Source organism: Eleutherodactylus coqui, chromosome 6 (assembly GCF_035609145.1).
Source record: "Eleutherodactylus coqui strain aEleCoq1 chromosome 6, aEleCoq1.hap1, whole genome shotgun sequence".
In the NCBI taxonomy this organism is placed as follows: Eukaryota; Metazoa; Chordata; class Amphibia; order Anura; family Eleutherodactylidae; genus Eleutherodactylus; species Eleutherodactylus coqui.
Genome location: NC_089842.1, coordinates 569,524 through 590,868, shown reverse-complemented (window position 1 = coordinate 590,868; position 21,345 = coordinate 569,524). Strand labels below are relative to the sequence as shown.

Below are 21,345 nucleotides of genomic sequence, written 5' to 3'. Positions count from 1 at the left end.
AGACACTGACTGACAATCACCCAAAACACAGCCAAGTATATCCGCATGAATAAACAGATACGATGCAAGGTATTGGTTCGTATTTTGGCCAAGATACTTAAGCCTGCGAGCCCACTTCAAGGGTCCTCGTGGTCTCGCGGGTCCTTACTCTAATGGGACAACTTCCACATGACACCTGCCTGAATACGGGGTGATCATCCTGACAAGGTCGCCTGCCCTGGAACCTAGGGACCTATCTAGACCTACATGACAATTTAAACACAGCAGGACTGAACGCAGCCCACTCCAACATGCAAGGGATTTGCATACAACACGGAACACCATGCACCCTAGATAGGACTATTCAAACCACATGTTTGGCACACGCACCGACACATAGGAACATGGCACTGTTCACACTGAACAAACAGAGGAAAGCCAGGCAGCCTCTAGCAGAGAAGCTGGTATATATGAGCAGCAGACTTGGGGGATTGGTTGGCTGGAGAAATCCACACCCAGCCAGATCAATCAACCCAACCTGTGGAGCTGCGCTGCTGGAAACCCATGTAGAACAAGAGTTCCCAGCAGCACACCCTAGCACAGCATCAGTATGGAGGACAGTGTACTGCAGTACTGAACAATGTAGATGTGATTTCAGTAGCTCTCTGACACTAAAATTAACTTTTCAATGCAATTTCAATACTGTGAATTGAGGTGGAATTAACAAAAAAGGTTACTTTTGATGAAACAATAGCATTGTTTTTCCATAGAATGACTGGAAAACATGCTTTGTGAAAGATAAATCTCAGACCTGATTCTGACCCGCTTAGGCCATTGTTGTTTTATACATGGATAATATTTTGCAAGTCCAATGCAAAAAATGAATAGACTAAAATTCCTTCTAAGTTCGACTGCTCCACCTGCCACCCGAGATGCAGGGAGTTACTGTGTATATTCAGTTCAGAAGGGTCTTTCTGCCCAGAGCCGGCACACTGTTGGCCCAGCCCTGTGAGGGTCATATCTTCCCAAGACGTGGTCATCATAGTCAACAGATCTGTACTCAGTCAAACCCCTGTATGTACGTGGCCAATATATGGGGTAGGGGCCTTCACTTTCATAGAACAATCAAGATTTAAGTCATCTGAATGTTCTTATGTGAGACTGGTTCTTGACCTTTGCACCTTCACATTAAATATTGATCTCCTACAGTTCTGAAGGGGTTTCTCTGGAAACCATCTGTAGTCTTGAAGTGTAACCTCTATTAAAGTCCAGTTTTATTCTGCTTTTATGACATAAAAGATAAAGAAATATTATTTGGAGATGATTTACAATTCTAACCTATCAGAGCTGCCATGATGGCACAATGCAACCTCTACCTCTTCTCCCTTAGTGAGGACTCTGCTATTCCAGTGGCACTAGATGGACATAGAGCCATTCACCCAAATGGCACCCTCACTCTGCGTTCTGTCAAGGCAGAAGATTCTGGATACTACACCTGTACAGCCACCAACACTTTGGGTTTTGACACAATAATTGTTAATCTCCTTGTGCAAGGTAAGACTCAGAGACGGCCTGGAAGATCGTACAAGGAAGGCATTAGAGTCTTACAAGGTAACGTCGTCTCCTTTCTTCTGCAGTTCCTCCTGACCAGCCTCGCCTCACAGTGTCTAAATCTTCAGCTTCTTCTATAACCTTGGCCTGGATTCCAGGAGACAATGGTGGAAGCTCTATAAGAGGTACACTTCAATCTCCATCTAGCAGTACATATTCTGTGCACGGGGGCTCAGGTTGCTTTGCTTTAAATTACCCAATACTGGTCAGAATTCCTATTGCTCTGTCTTCCATACCTAATCCTTCATCTTATTCCTGAATCCTCCTTAGGTTTCGTCTTGCAGTACTCCGTAGATAATGGTGAAGAGTGGAGGGATGTTTTCATCAGTTCTTCTGAGCGATCATTCCGTCTGGAGAATTTACGATGTGGGACTTGGTACAAAGTAAAGCTGGCAGCCAAGAACAGTGTTGGGGCTGGAAGAATCAGCGAAATCATTGAGGCCAAGACTCATGGGAGAGGTACGAAATCCCTTACTATAGAATTATTTTTGATAATTTCCTTTGCTCAGCCTCTATTATCATGGCAGCCTGACACCGCATTGTAATTCACCATCATTAATTTAACATTAGCAAAGTAATATTTCAATGTCTTTTAGAACCATCTTTCAACAAAGACCAGCCACTCTTCACTCACGTCAATTCAACTCACGCCCGGCTGAACCTCCACGGTTGGAACAGTGGAGGGTGCCCCATTACCTCTGTGATCCTAGAGTATCGTCCACGAAACAGCTGGCAATGGCAGAGTCTAAGGGCCAATGTTACAAGTGATGTCTTCCTGACAGACCTCCGAGAGGCCACCTGGTATGAGCTGAAGATGAGGGCCTGCAACAGTGCAGGATGTGGCAATGAGACTTCACAGTTTGCGACACTGGACTATGATGGAAGTAAGTGCGCTGCTTTGTTAAACCCGGTTCACATGCATCGTACCGTCCTTCAGGTGCTGTTTCTGAAAACCGTGCTCGCAGGGCCCTGGAACGTGTTTGCTGTGTTGGGATCATGGTTCGGCACCCGGTGCAGACCTCTCTCTAGTCTTTGAAAATACATATGCTTGGACTGATTCATAAAAATCTAAGATGGACAGGAGCGTCATTGTCTGCGGTCGAGCGGCTGCCCCCTGTCCTTCAGTGCTCTTGTTGCTATCGATACACTGTCTGACAGTTACCGTCCTGGTGTGCGCCTAGTGGTCAGTCTCGCTTACACTTCAGCTTTAAACGCAAAGCCAAAGTGGCTCCATTGATGAGAGCAAAGAAGACCAACCTTCTACCCTTCCATGTGCTTAGGGTCATTGCATGCTAGATCTATTTCCCCCAAGAAGGTTAATATTCTTCAGTGGTTTTTCTTCTGCACATATACTAGAAGTGTCACATGACATAAGCCATACGCCATTAGCTAGAAGATTCAAACCACTGACAGGTGAAGTGAGGAACAGAGATCATCTTGTGACAATGAAGCCTGTCAAGCAGGAAGAGATATCAGGCCCCAGGGGAAGAGGACAAGTTAGCGGGCAGAGTATGATGGGCAATGTTCTGATGAGTACCCGGGTCCTGGTATCATGTGGACGTCCGGGTGCATGACTTACCTGAGGAAGAGATGGCACCAGAATGAGTAGAAGACAAGTCAGGGGCAATGTGATGGGCAATGTTGTACGGGGCATTTGGGTCCTCGCATCATGTGGATGGCTTACCTGGGGAAGAGGAGAAGACAAGCCGGCGGAGCAGTGTAATAGGCAATATTCCATTGGATACTTGGGTCCTGGCATCCTGCGGATGTGACACGTCTCACCTACCTAACCTTGTACAGACAAGTTCCCCCCGCTCCGAACAACCTGATCTGCTGCTGATGTCTTGTGCAGATAGCGCAGGACACCTGAAGAGCTCTTGTGGAGTTCCGGCCTCAGCGGGTCGGAGAGGCAAACCGCACAATATTAGGCAGGTGGCTTTAATCTAATGGCTAATGAAAGATGAGAAAGAAAAAAAGAGGGAGCAGAGCGTCATGCACCTCAGAGTTTCCGAGTCTATGAACCAAAGTGTTTGGAAATTTTATTTTATTTCCTCCTCCCTTTATTCTGTATATGGGATGGAGATTCATCGATTCTTGACGAGTCTGAGAGGTGCAGCCGGTCCGCGAAATATCGCCACTTTCCAGGAGGACGTGCAAATACGTAGAATAAATGTAGGAAAAAAAGTGGTTGTAGGCGCCGTCCCTTTGCTCAAAGAGGCACGAGACGTATTTCTAAGCTCCACTCCTCTGTGAAGAGAAGACACCAGCTATGTGTCCCAGCTACAATACTGCCCGCTCCCTTGGGGTCACACTGGACTCTGACCTCTCCTTTACCCCCCATATCCAATCTCTGGCCCAAACATGCCACATGCACCTCAGAAATATTGCTAAAATCTGTCCATTCCTAACCACGGACACGCTAAAGACGCTCGTGGTTGCGCTCATCCACTCCTGGCTTGACTACTGCAACTCGCTACTCATTGGCCTCCCCCGCACAAGACTCTCCCCTCTCCAATCCATACTAAATGCAGCAGCTAGACTCATTTTTCTATCCAGTCGTTACTCAGACGCCTCTGCATTATGCCAGTCGCTGCATTGGCTGCCCATCCACTGCAGAACTAAATTTAAACTCCTCACCCACAAAGCTCTGCATGGCGCTGCGCCAACATACATTGCCTCCCTCCTGTCAGTATACCACTGTACATCGCCTCCCTACTGTCAGTACACCACCATACATCGCCTCCCTACTGTCCGTACACCACCATACATCGCCTCCCTCCTGTCAGTACACCACCATACATCGCCTCCCTACTGTCAGTACACCACCATACATCGCCTCCCTCCTGTCAGTACACCACCATACATCGCCTCCCTCCTGTCAGTACACCACCATACATCGCCTCCCTACTGTCCGCACACCACTGTACATCGCCTCCCTACTGTCAGTACACCACCATACATCGCCTCCCTACTGTCAGTACACCACCATACATCGCCTCCCTACTGTCAGTACACCACCATACATCGCCTCCCTCCTGTCAGTATACCACCCAGCCCGCTCACTCCGATCGGCTAACACCCTCAGACTAAACACCCCTGTAATACGAACCTCTCATGGTCGCCTACAGGACTTCACCAGAGCAGCACCCATCCTCTGGAATGCTCTACCCCAGGATATCCCGACAAACCCCGATGCACAGAACTACAGACGAACCTTAGAAACGCACCTCTTCAGGGAGGCCTACCAGATCCCTGACCTAGTCCCCCGCCCCTCCCTATGTGGCCCCACCCCCGTTTGCCTTCTAATAATTAATCTGCACATAAAATTCCCTATTGCCTGTGTTCCCCATGCCTTACCCCCCTCCTTGTACCTCCTGTACCCCCAACCCATTTGTGTCAAACCGAATGTACCTCATATTGTTGTATTGTTTTGCATTTATCCATGCCTGAAAGGGCTGCGGAATAAGTTGGCGCCAAACAAATAATGATTATTATTATATTATAAATACTGAGGAAGGGGCGCAGCGGCCTCGAAACACGTCGATTGTATGCTGGATTTATTCTTAAGAAAAACAGAGGAGCTTAGAAATACATCGTAGGCCGCCTACACAAGGCAGGGCCGGATTCGGCATGTGGATTCCTGCAGCAGAATCCAGCCCTGACCGCGGCCGGCGACCCCGCGTACCTGTAGTTGTCGTCTTTCTGTACTGCCGATGGTCCGGACGGCTCGCCGTCTGACATGCATAGTACAGATTTTCCCACACTGTTGCTAGGCGATGACACGGGTCCTACAAACTTTCCGCAATGTTAATTGACTTCAATGGAAGCCGTCTAAACGGAATCCACTCAAAAATAGAGCACGCTGCGTTTTTCATCCGCGAGTGGAAGTCACAATGGATTTGCGCTTGTGTGCAGGATGCATCACTTTTCCATTGCATCCTATGGAAGGTGTCCTCGAGGCGGATGCCCGCACTGGGATCCACGATGCAAATCTGGTTGTGTGCAGCCGGCCTTAATCTAATGGCCGACCAGCTAATATTGCCGAGTAATAAAGGCCATTAAGATTTGGGTTAAGGATTGCCTGTCCAGTCCCGGGTCTGCGGGAGAGCCCGTCGCACCTCGCGCTTCTCTGTCAGGTTTCTGTCTTTTCACCCGTCCTTCTCTAGATGGAAGCTTTGGGGCATTCAGCCGTTAATGAAGAAACGTCGCGTGTTTGAAGTTTAAAAAAGTCCCTTTTGTTCTTAGAAATCACTTTGCATTTCACACTTTTATCTCTGGAAATAATTTTGTAGAAAAGGTTTATAGAAACTTTTTGTGACTGGTTTTAATTTACTGAGAAAACATATTCTTAAAGGTTTCCGTGTCGGGGAGCACATTGACTTGAGGAGGATATTCCTTTCCTACAAGCCGAGGGTATGGAATGGGCTACATATAGCGCCCCCTTAGTTACCTCCCCTTGGGGGAGCGTCACTGAGTGGCCAATGCCAATGGGGGGCGTCACTTAGTATCCGCCCCCGGTATACTCCATGTTAGAGAGATTCCACGTCTCCTACATAAACTTCACCACATCATATTAAGTCTACCAGTGGAACTCCTCTCCAAAGTCGGATGTGAGACACGCCCTGCAATCGCTACAGTAAACAGCAGTGGATCGGGGGGCGTGGCATGCAGGTCACATGGCCACTCAGTGACACGCCCCCGGAGGGAGGTGACTGAGGGTGGACTATATAAGTGCACACTGCTGTTGGGACAGACTGATGGCCTTCTGCCTACCATCAGGGCTGGTGGCTCGGCATCATATGCTTTATTCTGAGTATCCTGGCTGCTTCCTATTTAGGTGATTGAGTCTGCAGTAAGAATAGTGATAACCGCTATGGGATAGAGAGGTAGTTAGAGATATAGCACAGATACGCGGTCAGTCGTTGGACCTGGGTCTGTTTCTAATACAGTCCGCTGACGGAATCCCTTCATGCCAACATGGTGCCACTTCCTAGAGGTTTGTACCCACATTGGGCACCTGATGGCTCCTACTGGTTTTAGTAGGTGTAGCCTGTGGGGGGGGGGGTGTTCTCGCTCTAATATCTGTATGAGCCATGATTACACCCCCCTGGGCGAATTTCATTGGGTTTTAGAATACAGGGGTGAGAAGAAAGAAGAAAATCTACTTAAACCATTGGGTTTTTCTTCATATAAATTGGTTCCTGATGAGTTGATCAGTAACAACAGAAACCGTCAAACCAAAGTAGTGAAGAACCGCCGAATGACAACGAAAAGGAAAAATTAAGAATCATTCTGACAACTTGCTCTTACAGTTCTGATGGTTTAACCCAATTGTATATAAGCATCATATGGCGGCAGGTCATGTGGGATCTAAAAACTAGCTTAATATCACAAATAATAAGACGTTCAGGTGATGGACTGGCCTGTAGTCTATAGACTCTACGGCCCACTGCTTGGAGGAGCGCTCCTAGGAGAAGGTTATGGTCTCTCCTGCCCAGCCTAAACCACTGCATGAAGACTAATGAGTGTGAGATAGATAGTGATGCGGCTGTCTGCTGCATGGCGCCGGCCGCATCACTGCTCCGTAACGGCCGTTCACGGAAAAACACTGTCAGGTTTGGCCTCCCTGCTGCTGACCACGCACAGCGCTTCTACAGTCAGGGGCCTGCCGCAGTCGGGGAGGGCACTTGTTCCTGCCAGCGCTTCTACTGTCCGGAGTCTTCCACCTTCTGGGCCGCTGCCGGGGAATGCACTTGTTCCTGGGGGTGCGCGGCTGCAGCGGCGGAGGTCACTGTATGGATTTTCTTTTACTAATTTGTGCCCTTGCAGGACTTGGAGGCGAACACCCTGTACAGCCAATCAGGTAGAGGGGGCATCACCCCCTGTCAATCTTGACTCCACCAGGAATTCCTGGTGGCGCCAAGATACAAAAATACCAAATACATACAAAATACTTATACATATAGAATACACACAGAATACATAATACATGCAGAGTATATATACATATAGAACACATATACATACAGAATACATATATACATATAGAACACATATATACATACAGAATAAATATACACAGAATACATATACATACAGAATATATACACATATAGAACACATATACAATGGACTTTAGTAGAAACCAATGTTAGTTGAGGACATTATTTCCATAGGAATTAATGTAAATCCAATTAATTGGTTCTAGACGTTCCAAAAACACCCCAAACCCCATTTAATACAGAATAACTCTGGTCTGTAATACCAAAAACAATAACAATACTGAATGACTATAAAACACAACTGGAAAGAGTAAATTAACATCGCAGGCACATCATTATAGCAGTACGTACCACTGTGTTATCTGTGCTGTGACATAGGACTGCAGGGACATCATTATAGCAGTACGTATCACTGTGTTATCTGCTGTGACATAGGACTGCAGGGACATCATTATAGCAGTATGTATCCCTGTGTTATCTGTGCTGTGACATAGGACTGCAGGGACATCATTATAGCAGTACGTATCACTGTGTTATCTGCTGTGACATAGGACTGCAGGGACATCATTATAGCAGTATGTATCCCTGTGTTATCTGTGGTTTGACATAGGACTGCAGGGACATCATTATAGCAGTATGTATCCCTGTGTTATCTGTGCTGTGACATAGGACTGCAGGGACATCATTATAGCAGTACGTATCGCTGTTATCTGTGCTGTGACATAGCACTGCAGTATTTATTTGAAACGTTTCTTTACTGTACTGTACTCATCTGTACAGTACTTACATTTTGCAGTACAGTGGGGATTCAGGAGGCAGGCAGCGTTCAGCCGGCACTTTGGGCATTCAGCTGCTGTACTGTGTCAGGAGGCAGGCAGACACAGCAACATTCAGCCGGTACTGTGCACTGTAGAGAGGGGAGGGGGAGGAGTAGGCGCGCGCTGATGCAGGAGAAACAGGAAGTGACCAGCATCAGCTGCGCGCCAACTCACTGAGCGGCGCCCGGGAGTCATGGAGCGGACGGCGCTGAGGAATGCAACTTTATTTGAGGGACCGCCGCTGCCCTGACACATCGACTTTGGTTGAAAACAGTGTTGCTTAAGAGCAATGCTACTCAAGGGTTTACTGTGTGTGTGTGTGTGTGTCTATGTATGTGTATATGTATGTGTATGTATGTGTATGTATGTGTATATGTATGTGTATGTATGTGTATGTATGTGTATATGTATGTGTATGTATGTGTATGTATGTGTATATATATATATATATATATATATATATATATATATTTATACCAGCTGATATACCCAACTTCATCAGTTATATATATATATTGTGAGGCACTGAAGGGGTTAATAATGGACGTTCAGTATGTTCCCACCCAGCGGATATGAAGGGAGCCCACCTCTCACTGCGTGGGACACGGGGGAAAAACAGGATGCGATATGATCTCCAGTAAAAGTAGTTGCTGGAGATGTTTTATAAAACATGTTTGGGAATGGATGGCAGGCTTGGTAGTGGGGCTGTCCATTCCACCCCCTCCACTCCAGGTCTTATTAGGGGGATTGGCTCCCCAGGTGTAGAGGCTGGGTAATTACCCCAGTCCATAAAGTCTGCAGGCGGCAGACAGAGAGGAGGCCGGGTGCGGCTAGATGCTGGAAGTTGCTGGTCCCATGAGACGCCTTATCCCTGACCAAGGGACAAACTGGACTTTGGTACAAGCGTGTGGTTTTGGTGCGGCTGCAGCGAGCCGTCCGTATAGTCAGGGACGGACTCTGTATAGTCAGGGACGGACTCTGTATAGTCAGGGACGGACTCTGTATAGTCAGGGATGGGCTCTGTATAGTCAGGGACGGGCTCCGTATAGTCAGGGACGGACTCCGTATAGTCAGGGACGGGCTCCGTATAGTGAGGGACGGACTCTGTATAGTCAGGGACGGACTCCGTATAGTCAGGGACGGACTCCGTATAGTCATGGACGGACTCTGTATAGTCATGGACGGACTCCGTATAGTCATGGACGGACTCCGTATAGTCATGGACGGACTCCGTATAGTCATGGACGGACTCCATATAGTCAGGGACGGACTCCGTATAGTCAGGGACGGACTCCGTATAGTCAGGGACGGACTCCGTATAGTCAGGGACGGACTCCGTATAGTCAGGGACGGACTCTGTATAGTGAGTGCTGGAGAAGCAGGATTGGGTTTTATGCCTGAAGTTAAGGCTGTGTTTTGTTTATTTCATGCTTTCTAGTAAACGCCGGCCGAGCCTGTATGGACTTTATATACTGACTGCCGCTCACACTGCAACCCTGCGCTCTCCCACTATATATATATATATATATATATATATATATATATATATATATATATTCGCTGATATACCCAGTCAATTGAATTTAGGTGTTAACCTGTTGTTTGCACGGAAGATCTTATGAAGTGGTGATAACTTCAGAGGAACCCAGGAAAAAAATCTGTCTACACATAGAGGAGCGTTAGATTCTCCTCAGGCTGCATGTACTGATTTCTCTCTGCAGAATGCGCCACCCCTCCCACTCTCCTCACTTTATACCCTTAAAGGTAATACCCCTTTTTATTCACATTTACCCCCAGACTTGAGGTTGCAGTCCATTCTTATCCTTAAAGGCTCCATCCCTGCCATCCATGACCGCTTCCTTATGTACTTTACAGCCTTTCAGTAGATTCTCCTCACTATACACACAGAGGTGAGGTAGATTCTCCTCAGTATATACACATAGAGGTGAGGTAGATTCTCCTCAGTATATACACATAGAGGGGAGGTAGATTCTCCTCAGTATATACACATAGAGGGGAGGTAGATTCTCCTCAGTATATACACATAGAGGGGAGGTAGATTCTCCTCAGTATATACACATAGAGGTGAGGTAGATTCTCCTCAGTATATACACAGAGGTCAGTTAGATTCTCCTTAGTATATACACATAGAGATGAGGTAGATTCTCCTCAGTATATACACACAGAGGTGAGGTAGATTCTCCTCAGTATATACACATAAAGGTAAGGTAGATTCTCCTTAGTATATACACACAGAGAGGGGAGGTAGATTCTCCTCACTATATACACACAGTGGTGAGGTATATTCTCCTCAATATATACACATAGAGGTTAGGAAGATTCACCTCAGTATATACACAGAGAGGTTAGGAAGATTCTCCTCAGTATATACACAGAGAGGTTAGGTAGATTCTCCTCAGTATATACACACAGAGGGGAGGTAGATTCTCCTCAGTATATTAACATAGAGGTGAGGTCAACTCTCCTCAGTATATACACATAGAGGTGAGGTAGATTCTCTTCATTATATACACATAGAGGTGAGGTAGATTCTCTTCATTATATACACATAGAGGTGAGGTAGATTCTCCTCAGTATATACACATAGAGGGGAGGTAGATTCTCCTCAGTATATACACACATAGAGGTGAGGTAGATTCTACTCAGTATATACACATAGAGGTGAGGTAGATTCTCCTCAGTATATACACATAGAGGTGAGGTAGATTCTCCTCAGTATATACACATAGAGGTGAGGTAGATTCGCCTCAGTATATGCACGCAGAGGTGAGGTAGATTCTCCTCAGTATATACACATAAAGGTAAGGTAGATTCTCCTTAGTATATACACATAGAGGGGAGGTAGATTCTCTTCAGTATATACACATAGAGGTGTGGTAGATTCTCCACAGTATATACACATAGAGGTGAGGTAGATTCTTCTCAGTATATGCACGCAGAGGTGAGGTAGATTCTCCTCAGTATATACACATAAAGGTAAGGTAGATTCTCCTTAGTATATACACACAGAGAGAGGAGGTAGATTCTCCTCACTATATACACATAGAGGTGAGGTAGATTCTCCTCACTATATACACATAGAGGTGAGGTAGATTCTCCTCACTATATACACATAGAGGTGAGGTAGATTCTCCTCACTATATACACACAGTGATGATGTATATTCTCCTCAGTATATACACATAGAGGTGAGGTAGATTCTGCTCAGTATATGAACATAGAGGTGAGGTAGATTCTCCTCAGTATATACACATAGAGGTGAGGTAGATTCTCCTCCGTATATACACATGGAGGTGAGTTAGATTGTCCTCAGTATATACACATCTAGAGGTGAGGTAGATTCTCCTCAGTATATACACATAGAGGGGAGGTAGATTCTCCTCAGTATATACACACAGTGGTGAGTTAGATTCTCCTCAGTATATACATAGAGGTGAGGTAGATTCTGCTCAGTATATACACATAGAGGTGAGGTAGATTCTCCTCACTATATACACATAGAGGTGAGGTAGATTCTCCTCACTATATACACACAGTGGTGAGGTATAGTCTCCTCAGTATATACACATAAAGATTAGGTAGATTCTCCTCAGTATATACACATAGAGAGGAGGTAGGGTCTCCTCAGTATATACATATTGAGGTGAGGTAGGGTCTCCTCAGTATATACATATTGAGGTGAGGTAGATTCTCCTCAGTATATATACATAGAGGTGAAGTAGATTCTCCTCAGTATATACACAAAGAGGTGAGGTAGATTCTCCTCAGTATATACACATAGAGGTGAGGTAGATTCTCCTCAGTATATACACATAGAGGTGAGGTAGATTCTCCTCAGTATATACACATAGAGGTGAGGTAGATTCTCCTCAGTATATACACATAGAGGTGAGGTAGATTCTCCTCAGTATATACACATAGAGGTGAGGTAGATTCTCCTTAGTATATGAACATAGAGGTGACGTAGATTCTCCCAAGTAGATACACGTATAGAGGCGAGGTAGATTATCCTCAGTATATACATAGAGGTGAGGAAGATTCTCCTCAGTATATACACATAGAGGGGAGGTAGATTCTCCTCAGTATATACACACAGTGGTGAGGTAGATTCTCCTCAGTATATACACATAGAGGTGAGGTAGATTCTCCTCAGTATATTTACATAGAGGTGAGGTAGATTCTCCTCACTATATACACACAGTGGTGAGGTAGATTCTCCTCACTATATACACATAGAGGGGAGGTAGATTCTCCTCAGTATATACACATGGAGGTGAGGTAGATTCTCCTCAGTATATACACATGAATATTAGGTAGATTCTCCTCAGTATATACACATAGAGGTGAGGTAGGGTCTCCTCCGTATATACACATAGAGGTGAGGTAGATTCTCCTCAGTATATACATAGAGGTGAAGTAGATTCTCCTCAGTATATATACATAGAGGTGAAGTAGATTCTCCTCAGTATATACACAAAGAGGTGAGGTAGATTCTCCTCACTATATACACATAGGGGTGAGGTAGATTCTCCTCAGTATATACACATAGAGGTGAGGTAGATTCTCCTCAGTATATACACATAGAGGTGAGGTAGATTCTCCTCAGTATATACACATAGAGGTGAGGTAGATTCTCCTCAGTATATACACATAGAGGTGAGGTAGATTCTCCTCAGTATATACACGTAGAGGTGAGGTAGATTCTCCTCAGTATATACACACAGAGGTGAGGTAGATTCTCCTCAGTATATACACATAGAGGTGAGGTAGATTCTCCTCCGTATATACACATAGAGGTGAGTTAGATTCTCCTCAGTATATACACATAGAGGTGAGGTAGATTCTCCTCAGTATATACACATAGAGGTGAGGTAGATTCTCCTCAGTATATACACATAGAGGTGAGGTAGATTCTCCTCAGTATATACACATAGAGGTGAGGTAGATTCTCCTCAGTATATACACATAGAGGTGAGGTAGATTCTCCTCAGTATATACACATAGAGGTGATGTAGATTCTCCTCAGTATATGAACATAGAGGTGAGGTAGATTCTCCCAAGTATATACACGTATAGAGGCGAGGTAGATTATCCTCAGTATATACACACAGTTGTGAGGTAGATTCTCCTCAGTATATACACATAGAGGTGAGGTAGATTCTCCTCAGTATATGAACATAGAGGTGAGGTAGATTCTCCCAAGTATATACACGTATAGAGGCGAGGTAGATTATCCTCAGTATATACACACAGTTGTGAGGTAGATTCTCCTCAGTATATACACATAGAGGTGAAGTAGATTCTCCTCAGTATATATACATAGAGGTGAAGTAGATTCTCCTCAGTATATACACAAAGAGGTGAGGTAGATTCTCCTCACTATATACACATAGGGGTGAGGTAGATTCTCCTCCGTATATACACATAGAGGTGAGGTAGATTCTCCTCAGTATATATACATAGAGGTGAAGTAGATTCTCCTCAGTATATATACATAGAGGTGAAGTAGATTCTCCTCAGTATATACACAAAGAGGTGAGGTAGATTCTCCTCACTATATACACATAGGGGTGAGGTAGATTCTCCTCAGTATATACACATAGAGGTGAGGTAGATTCTCCTCAGTATATACACATAGAGGTGAGGTAGATTCTCCTCAGTATATACACATAGAGATGAGGTAGATTCTCCTCAGTATATACACATAGAGGTGAGGTAGATTCTCCTCAGTATATACACACAGAGGTGAGGTAGATTCTCCTCAGTATATACACATAGAGGGGAGGTAGATTCTCCTCAGTATATACACACAGAGGTGAGGTAGATTCTCCTCAGTATATACATAGAGGTGAGGTAGATTCTCCTCAGTATATACATAGAGGTGAGGTAGATTCTCCTCAGTATATACACATAGAGGTGAGGTAGATTCTCCTCAGTATATACACATAAAGATTAGGTAGATTCTCCTCAGTATATACACATAGAGGTGAGGTAGGGTCTCCTCAGTATATACACATGGAGGTGAGGTAGGGTCTCCTCAGTATATACACATGGAGGTGAGGTAGATTCTCCTCAGTATATACACATAGAGGTGAGGTAGATTCTCCTCAGTATATACACACAGAGAGGGGAGGTAGATTCTCCTCACTATATACACACAGTGGTGAGGTATATTCCCCTCAATATATACACATAGAGGTTAGGAAGTTTCTCCTCAGTATATACACAGAGAGGTTAGGTAGATTCTCCTCAGTATATACACATAGAGGTGAGGTAGATTCTCCTCAGTATATTAACATAGAGGTGAGGTTAACTCTCCTCAGTATATACACATAGAGGTGAGGTAGATTCTCCTCAGTATATACTCCTAGAGGTGAGGTAGATTCTCCTCATTATATACACATATAGGTGAGGTAGGGTCTCCTCGGTATATACACATAGAGGTGAGGTAGATTCTCCTCAGTATACACACATAGAGGTGAGGTAGATTCTCCTCAGTATATACACATAGAGGTAAGGTAGATTCTCCTTAGTATATACACACAGAGAGGGGAGGTAGATTCTCCTCACTATATACACACAGTGGTGAGGTATATTCTCCTCAATATATACACATAGTGGTGAGGTAGATTCTCCTCATTATATACACATAAAGATTAGGTAGATTCTGCTCAGTAAATACACTTGGAGGTGAGGTAGATTCTCCTCAGTATATACGCATAGAGGTGAGGTAGATTCTCCTCAGTCTATACACATAGAGGGGAGGTAGATTCTCCTCAGTATATACACAGAGAGGGGAGGTAGATTCTCCTCAGTCTATACACATAGAGGGGAGGTAGATTCTCCTCAGTATATACACAGAGAGGGGAGGTAGATTCTCCTCAGTCTATACACATAGAGGGGAGGTAGATTCTCCTTAGTATATACACATAGAGATGAGGTAGATTCTCCTCAGTATATACATAGAGGTGAGGTAGATTCTCCTCAGTATATACACATCGAGGGGAGGTAAATACGCCTCAGTTTATACACATAGAGGTGAGGTAGATTCTCCTCAGTATATACACATAGAGGTGAGGTAGATTCTCCCCAGTATATACACATAGAGGTGAGGTAGATTCTCCTCAGTATATACACATAGAGGTGAGGTAGATTGTCCTCAGTATATACACATAGAGGTGAGGTAGATTCTCCTCAGTATATACACACAGAGGGGAGGTAGATTCTCCTCACTATATACACATAGAGGTGAGGTAGATTCTCCTCAGTATATACACATAGAGGGGAGGTAGATTCTCCTCAGTATATACACATGCAGGTGAGGTAGATTCTCCTCAGTATATACACATAGAGGGGAGGTAGATTCTCCTCACTATATACACATACAGGTGAGGTAGATTCTCCTCAGTATATACACATAGAGGTGAGGTAGATTCTCCTCAGTATATACACATAGAGGTGAGCTAGATTCTCCTCACTATACACACAGAGGTGAGATAGATTCTCCTCAGTATATACACATACAGGTGAGGTAGATTCTCCTCAGTATATACACATAGAGGGGAGGTAGATTCTCCTCACTATATACACATACAGGTGAGGTAGATTCTCCTCAGTATATACACATAGAGGTGAGGTAGATTCTCCTCAGTATATACACATAGAGGTGAGCTAGATTCTCCTCACTATACACACAGAGGTGAGGTAGATTCTCCTCAGTATATACACATAGAGGGAGGTAGATTCTCCTCAGTATATACACATAGAGGTGAGGTAGATTCTCCTCAGTATATACACACAGAGGGGAGGTAGATTCTCCTCAGTATATACACATAGAGGGGAGGTAGATTCTCCTCAGTATATACACATAGAGGTGAGGTAGATTCTCCTCAGTATATACACATAGAGGTGAGGTAGATTCTCCTCAGTATATACACATAGAGGTGAGGTAGATTCTCCTCAGTATATACACATAGAGGTGGGATAGATTCTCCTCAGTCTATACATATAAAGGGGAGGTAGATTCTTCTCAGTATATACACATAGAGGTGAGGCAGATTCTCCTTAGTCTATACATATAAAGGGGAGGTAGATTCTCCTCAGTATATATAGACATAGAGATCAGTCAGCCAGTGAGGGCTTTCACTATATAGATAGACTAGCTGATATACCCGGCTTCGCCCGAGTTAATTTGACACTGGTGTTTTTCTGGTGTTCACACGGAAAATCTTATGAAGTCGTGGTTACTTTAGAGATACAGAGGAAAAACATATGTTCACCATTTTGCATAGAGGTGAGGTAGATTCTACTCAGTATATACACATAGAGGTGAGGTAGATTCTCCTCAGTATATACACATAGAGGTGAGGTAGATTCTCCTCAGTATATACACATAGAGGTGAGGTAGATTCGCCTCAGTATATGCACGCAGAGGTGAGGTAGATTCTCCTCAGTATATACACATAAAGGTAAGGTAGATTCTCCTTAGTATATACACATAGAGGGGAGGTAGATTCTCTTCAGTATATACACATAGAGGTGTGGTAGATTCTCCACAGTATATACACATAGAGGTGAGGTAGATTCTTCTCAGTATATGCACGCAGAGGTGAGGTAGATTCTCCTCAGTATATACACATAAAGGTAAGGTAGATTCTCCTTAGTATATACACACAGAGAGAGGAGGTAGATTCTCCTCACTATATACACATAGAGGTGAGGTAGATTCTCCTCACTATATACACATAGAGGTGAGGTAGATTCTCCTCACTATATACACATAGAGGTGAGGTAGATTCTCCTCACTATATACACACAGTGATGATGTATATTCTCCTCAGTATATACACATAGAGGTGAGGTAGATTCTGCTCAGTATATGAACATAGAGGTGAGGTAGATTCTCCTCAGTATATACACATAGAGGTGAGGTAGATTCTCCTCCGTATATACACATGGAGGTGAGTTAGATTGTCCTCAGTATATACACATCTAGAGGTGAGGTAGATTCTCCTCAGTATATACACATAGAGGGGAGGTAGATTCTCCTCAGTATATACACACAGTGGTGAGTTAGATTCTCCTCAGTATATACATAGAGGTGAGGTAGATTCTGCTCAGTATATACACATAGAGGTGAGGTAGATTCTCCTCACTATATACACATAGAGGTGAGGTAGATTCTCCTCACTATATACACACAGTGGTGAGGTATAGTCTCCTCAGTATATACACATAAAGATTAGGTAGATTCTCCTCAGTATATACACATAGAGAGGAGGTAGGGTCTCCTCAGTATATACATATTGAGGTGAGGTAGGGTCTCCTCAGTATATACATATTGAGGTGAGGTAGATTCTCCTCAGTATATATACATAGAGGTGAAGTAGATTCTCCTCAGTATATACACAAAGAGGTGAGGTAGATTCTCCTCAGTATATACACATAGAGGTGAGGTAGATTCTCCTCAGTATATACACATAGAGGTGAGGTAGATTCTCCTCAGTATATACACATAGAGGTGAGGTAGATTCTCCTCAGTATATACACATAGAGGTGAGGTAGATTCTCCTCAGTATATACACATAGAGGTGAGGTAGATTCTCCTTAGTATATGAACATAGAGGTGACGTAGATTCTCCCAAGTAGATACACGTATAGAGGCGAGGTAGATTATCCTCAGTATATACATAGAGGTGAGGAAGATTCTCCTCAGTATATACACATAGAGGGGAGGTAGATTCTCCTCAGTATATACACACAGTGGTGAGGTAGATTCTCCTCAGTATATACACATAGAGGTGAGGTAGATTCTCCTCAGTATATTTACATAGAGGTGAGGTAGATTCTCCTCACTATATACACACAGTGGTGAGGTAGATTCTCCTCACTATATACACATAGAGGGGAGGTAGATTCTCCTCAGTATATACACATGGAGGTGAGGTAGATTCTCCTCAGTATATACACATGAATATTAGGTAGATTCTCCTCAGTATATACACATAGAGGTGAGGTAGGGTCTCCTCCGTATATACACATAGAGGTGAGGTAGATTCTCCTCAGTATATACATAGAGGTGAAGTAGATTCTCCTCAGTATATATACATAGAGGTGAAGTAGATTCTCCTCAGTATATACACAAAGAGGTGAGGTAGATTCTCCTCACTATATACACATAGGGGTGAGGTAGATTCTCCTCAGTATATACACATAGAGGTGAGGTAGATTCTCCTCAGTATATACACATAGAGGTGAGGTAGATTCTCCTCAGTATATACACATAGAGGTGAGGTAGATTCTCCTCAGTATATACACATAGAGGTGAGGTAGATTCTCCTCAGTATATACACGTAGAGGTGAGGTAGATTCTCCTCAGTATATACACACAGAGGTGAGGTAGATTCTCCTCAGTATATACACATAGAGGTGAGGTAGATTCTCCTCCGTATATACACATAGAGGTGAGTTAGATTCTCCTCAGTATATACACATAGAGGTGAGGTAGATTCTCCTCAGTATATACACATAGAGGTGAGGTAGATTCTCCTCAGTATATACACATAGAGGTGAGGTAGATTCTCCTCAGTATATACACATAGAGGTGAGGTAGATTCTCCTCAGTATATACACATAGAGGTGAGGTAGATTCTCCTCAGTATATACACATAGAGGTGATGTAGATTCTCCTCAGTATATGAACATAGAGGTGAGGTAGATTCTCCCAAGTATATACACGTATAGAGGCGAGGTAGATTATCCTCAGTATATACACACAGTTGTGAGGTAGATTCTCCTCAGTATATACACATAGAGGTGAGGTAGATTCTCCTCAGTATATGAACATAGAGGTGAGGTAGATTCTCCCAAGTATATACACGTATAGAGGCGAGGTAGATTATCCTCAGTATATACACACAGTTGTGAGGTAGATTCTCCTCAGTATATACACATAGAGGTGAAGTAGATTCTCCTCAGTATATATACATAGAGGTGAAGTAGATTCTCCTCAGTATATACACAAAGAGGTGAGGTAGATTCTCCTCACTATATACACATAGGGGTGAGGTAGATTCTCCTCCGTATATACACATAGAGGTGAGGTAGATTCTCCTCAGTATATATACATAGAGGTGAAGTAGATTCTCCTCAGTATATATACATAGAGGTGAAGTAGATTCTCCTCAGTATATACACAAAGAGGTGAGGTAGATTCTCCTCACTATATACACATAGGGGTGAGGTAGATTCTCCTCAGTATATACACATAGAGGTGAGGTAGATTCTCCTCAGTATATACACATAGAGGTGAGGTAGATTCTCCTCAGTATATACACATAGAGATGAGGTAGATTCTCCTCAGTATATACACATAGAGGTGAGGTAGATTCTCCTCAGTATATACACACAGAGGTGAGGTAGATTCTCCTCAGTATATACACATAGAGGGGAGGTAGATTCTCCTCAGTATATACACACAGAGGTGAGGTAGATTCTCCTCAGTATATACATAGAGGTGAGGTAGATTCTCCTCAGTATATACATAGAGGTGAGGTAGATTCTCCTCAGTATATACACATAGAGGTGAGGTAGATTCTCCTCAGTATATACACATAAAGATTAGGTAGATTCTCCTCAGTATATACACATAGAGGTGAGGTAGGGTCTCCTCAGTATATACACATGGAGGTGAGGTAGGGTCTCCTCAGTATATACACATGGAGGTGAGGTAGATTCTCCTCAGTATATACACATAGAGGTGAGGTAGATTCTCCTCAGTATATACACACAGAGAGGGGAGGTAGATTCTCCTCACTATATACACACAGTGGTGAGGTATATTCCCCTCAATATATACACATAGAGGTTAGGAAGTTTCTCCTCAGTATATACACAGAGAGGTTAGGTAGATTCTCCTCAGTATATACACATAGAGGTGAGGTAGATTCTCCTCAGTATATTAACATAGAGGTGAGGTTAACTCTCCTCAGTATATACACATAGAGGTGAGGTAGATTCTCCTCAGTATATACTCCTAGAGGTGAGGTAGATTCTCCTCATTATATACACATATAGGTGAGGTAGGGTCTCCTCGGTATATACACATAGAGGTGAGGTAGATTCTCCTCAGTATACACACATAGAGGTGAGGTAGATTCTCCTCAGTATATACACATAGAGGTAAGGTAGATTCTCCTTAGTATATACACACAGAGAGGGGAGGTAGATTCTCCTCACTATATACACACAGTGGTGAGGTATATTCTCCTCAATATATACACATAGTGGTGAGGTAGATTCTCCTCATTATATACACATAAAGATTAGGTAGATTCTGCTCAGTAAATACACTTGGAGGTGAGGTAGATTCTCCTCAGTATATACGCATAGAGGTGAGGTAGATTCTCCTCAGTCTATACACATAGAGGGGAGGTAGATTCTCCTCAGTATATACACAGAGAGGGGAGGTAGATTCTCCTCAGTCTATACACATAGAGGGGAGGTAGATTCTCCTCAGTATATACACAGAGAGGGGAGGTAGATTCTCCTCAGTCTATACACATAGAGGGGAGGTAGATTCTCCTTAGTATATACACATAGAGATGAGGTAGATTCTCCTCAGTATATACATAGAGGTGAGGTAGATTCTCCTCAGTATATACACATCGAGGGGAGGTAAATACGCCTCAGTTTATACACATAGAGGTGAGGTAGATTCTCCTCAGTATATACACATAGAGGTGAGGTAGATTCTCCCCAGTATATACACATAGAGGTGAGGTAGATTCTCCTCAGTATATACACATAGAGGTGAGGTAGATTGTCCTCAGTATATACACATAGAGGTGAGGTAGATTCTCCTCAGTATATACACACAGAGGGGAGGTAGATTCTCCTCACTATATACACATAGA

At 43.7% G+C, this 21,345-nt stretch overlaps 1 protein-coding gene across 1 annotated transcript in view; it reads left to right on the top strand.

Moving 5' to 3' along the window:
• DSCAML1 (DS cell adhesion molecule like 1) overlaps window positions 1-21,345 on the top strand; it is a 334,339-nt gene that overhangs the window by 297,937 nt on the left and 15,057 nt on the right. Inside the window, exons 23-26 of the mRNA XM_066606025.1 lie at window positions 1,370-1,533; window positions 1,617-1,715; window positions 1,861-2,049; window positions 2,187-2,474. Coding sequence (XP_066462122.1) covers window positions 1,370-1,533; window positions 1,617-1,715; window positions 1,861-2,049; window positions 2,187-2,474 — 740 coding nt within the window. The remainder of the gene's footprint in view (window positions 1-1,369; window positions 1,534-1,616; window positions 1,716-1,860; window positions 2,050-2,186; window positions 2,475-21,345) is intronic.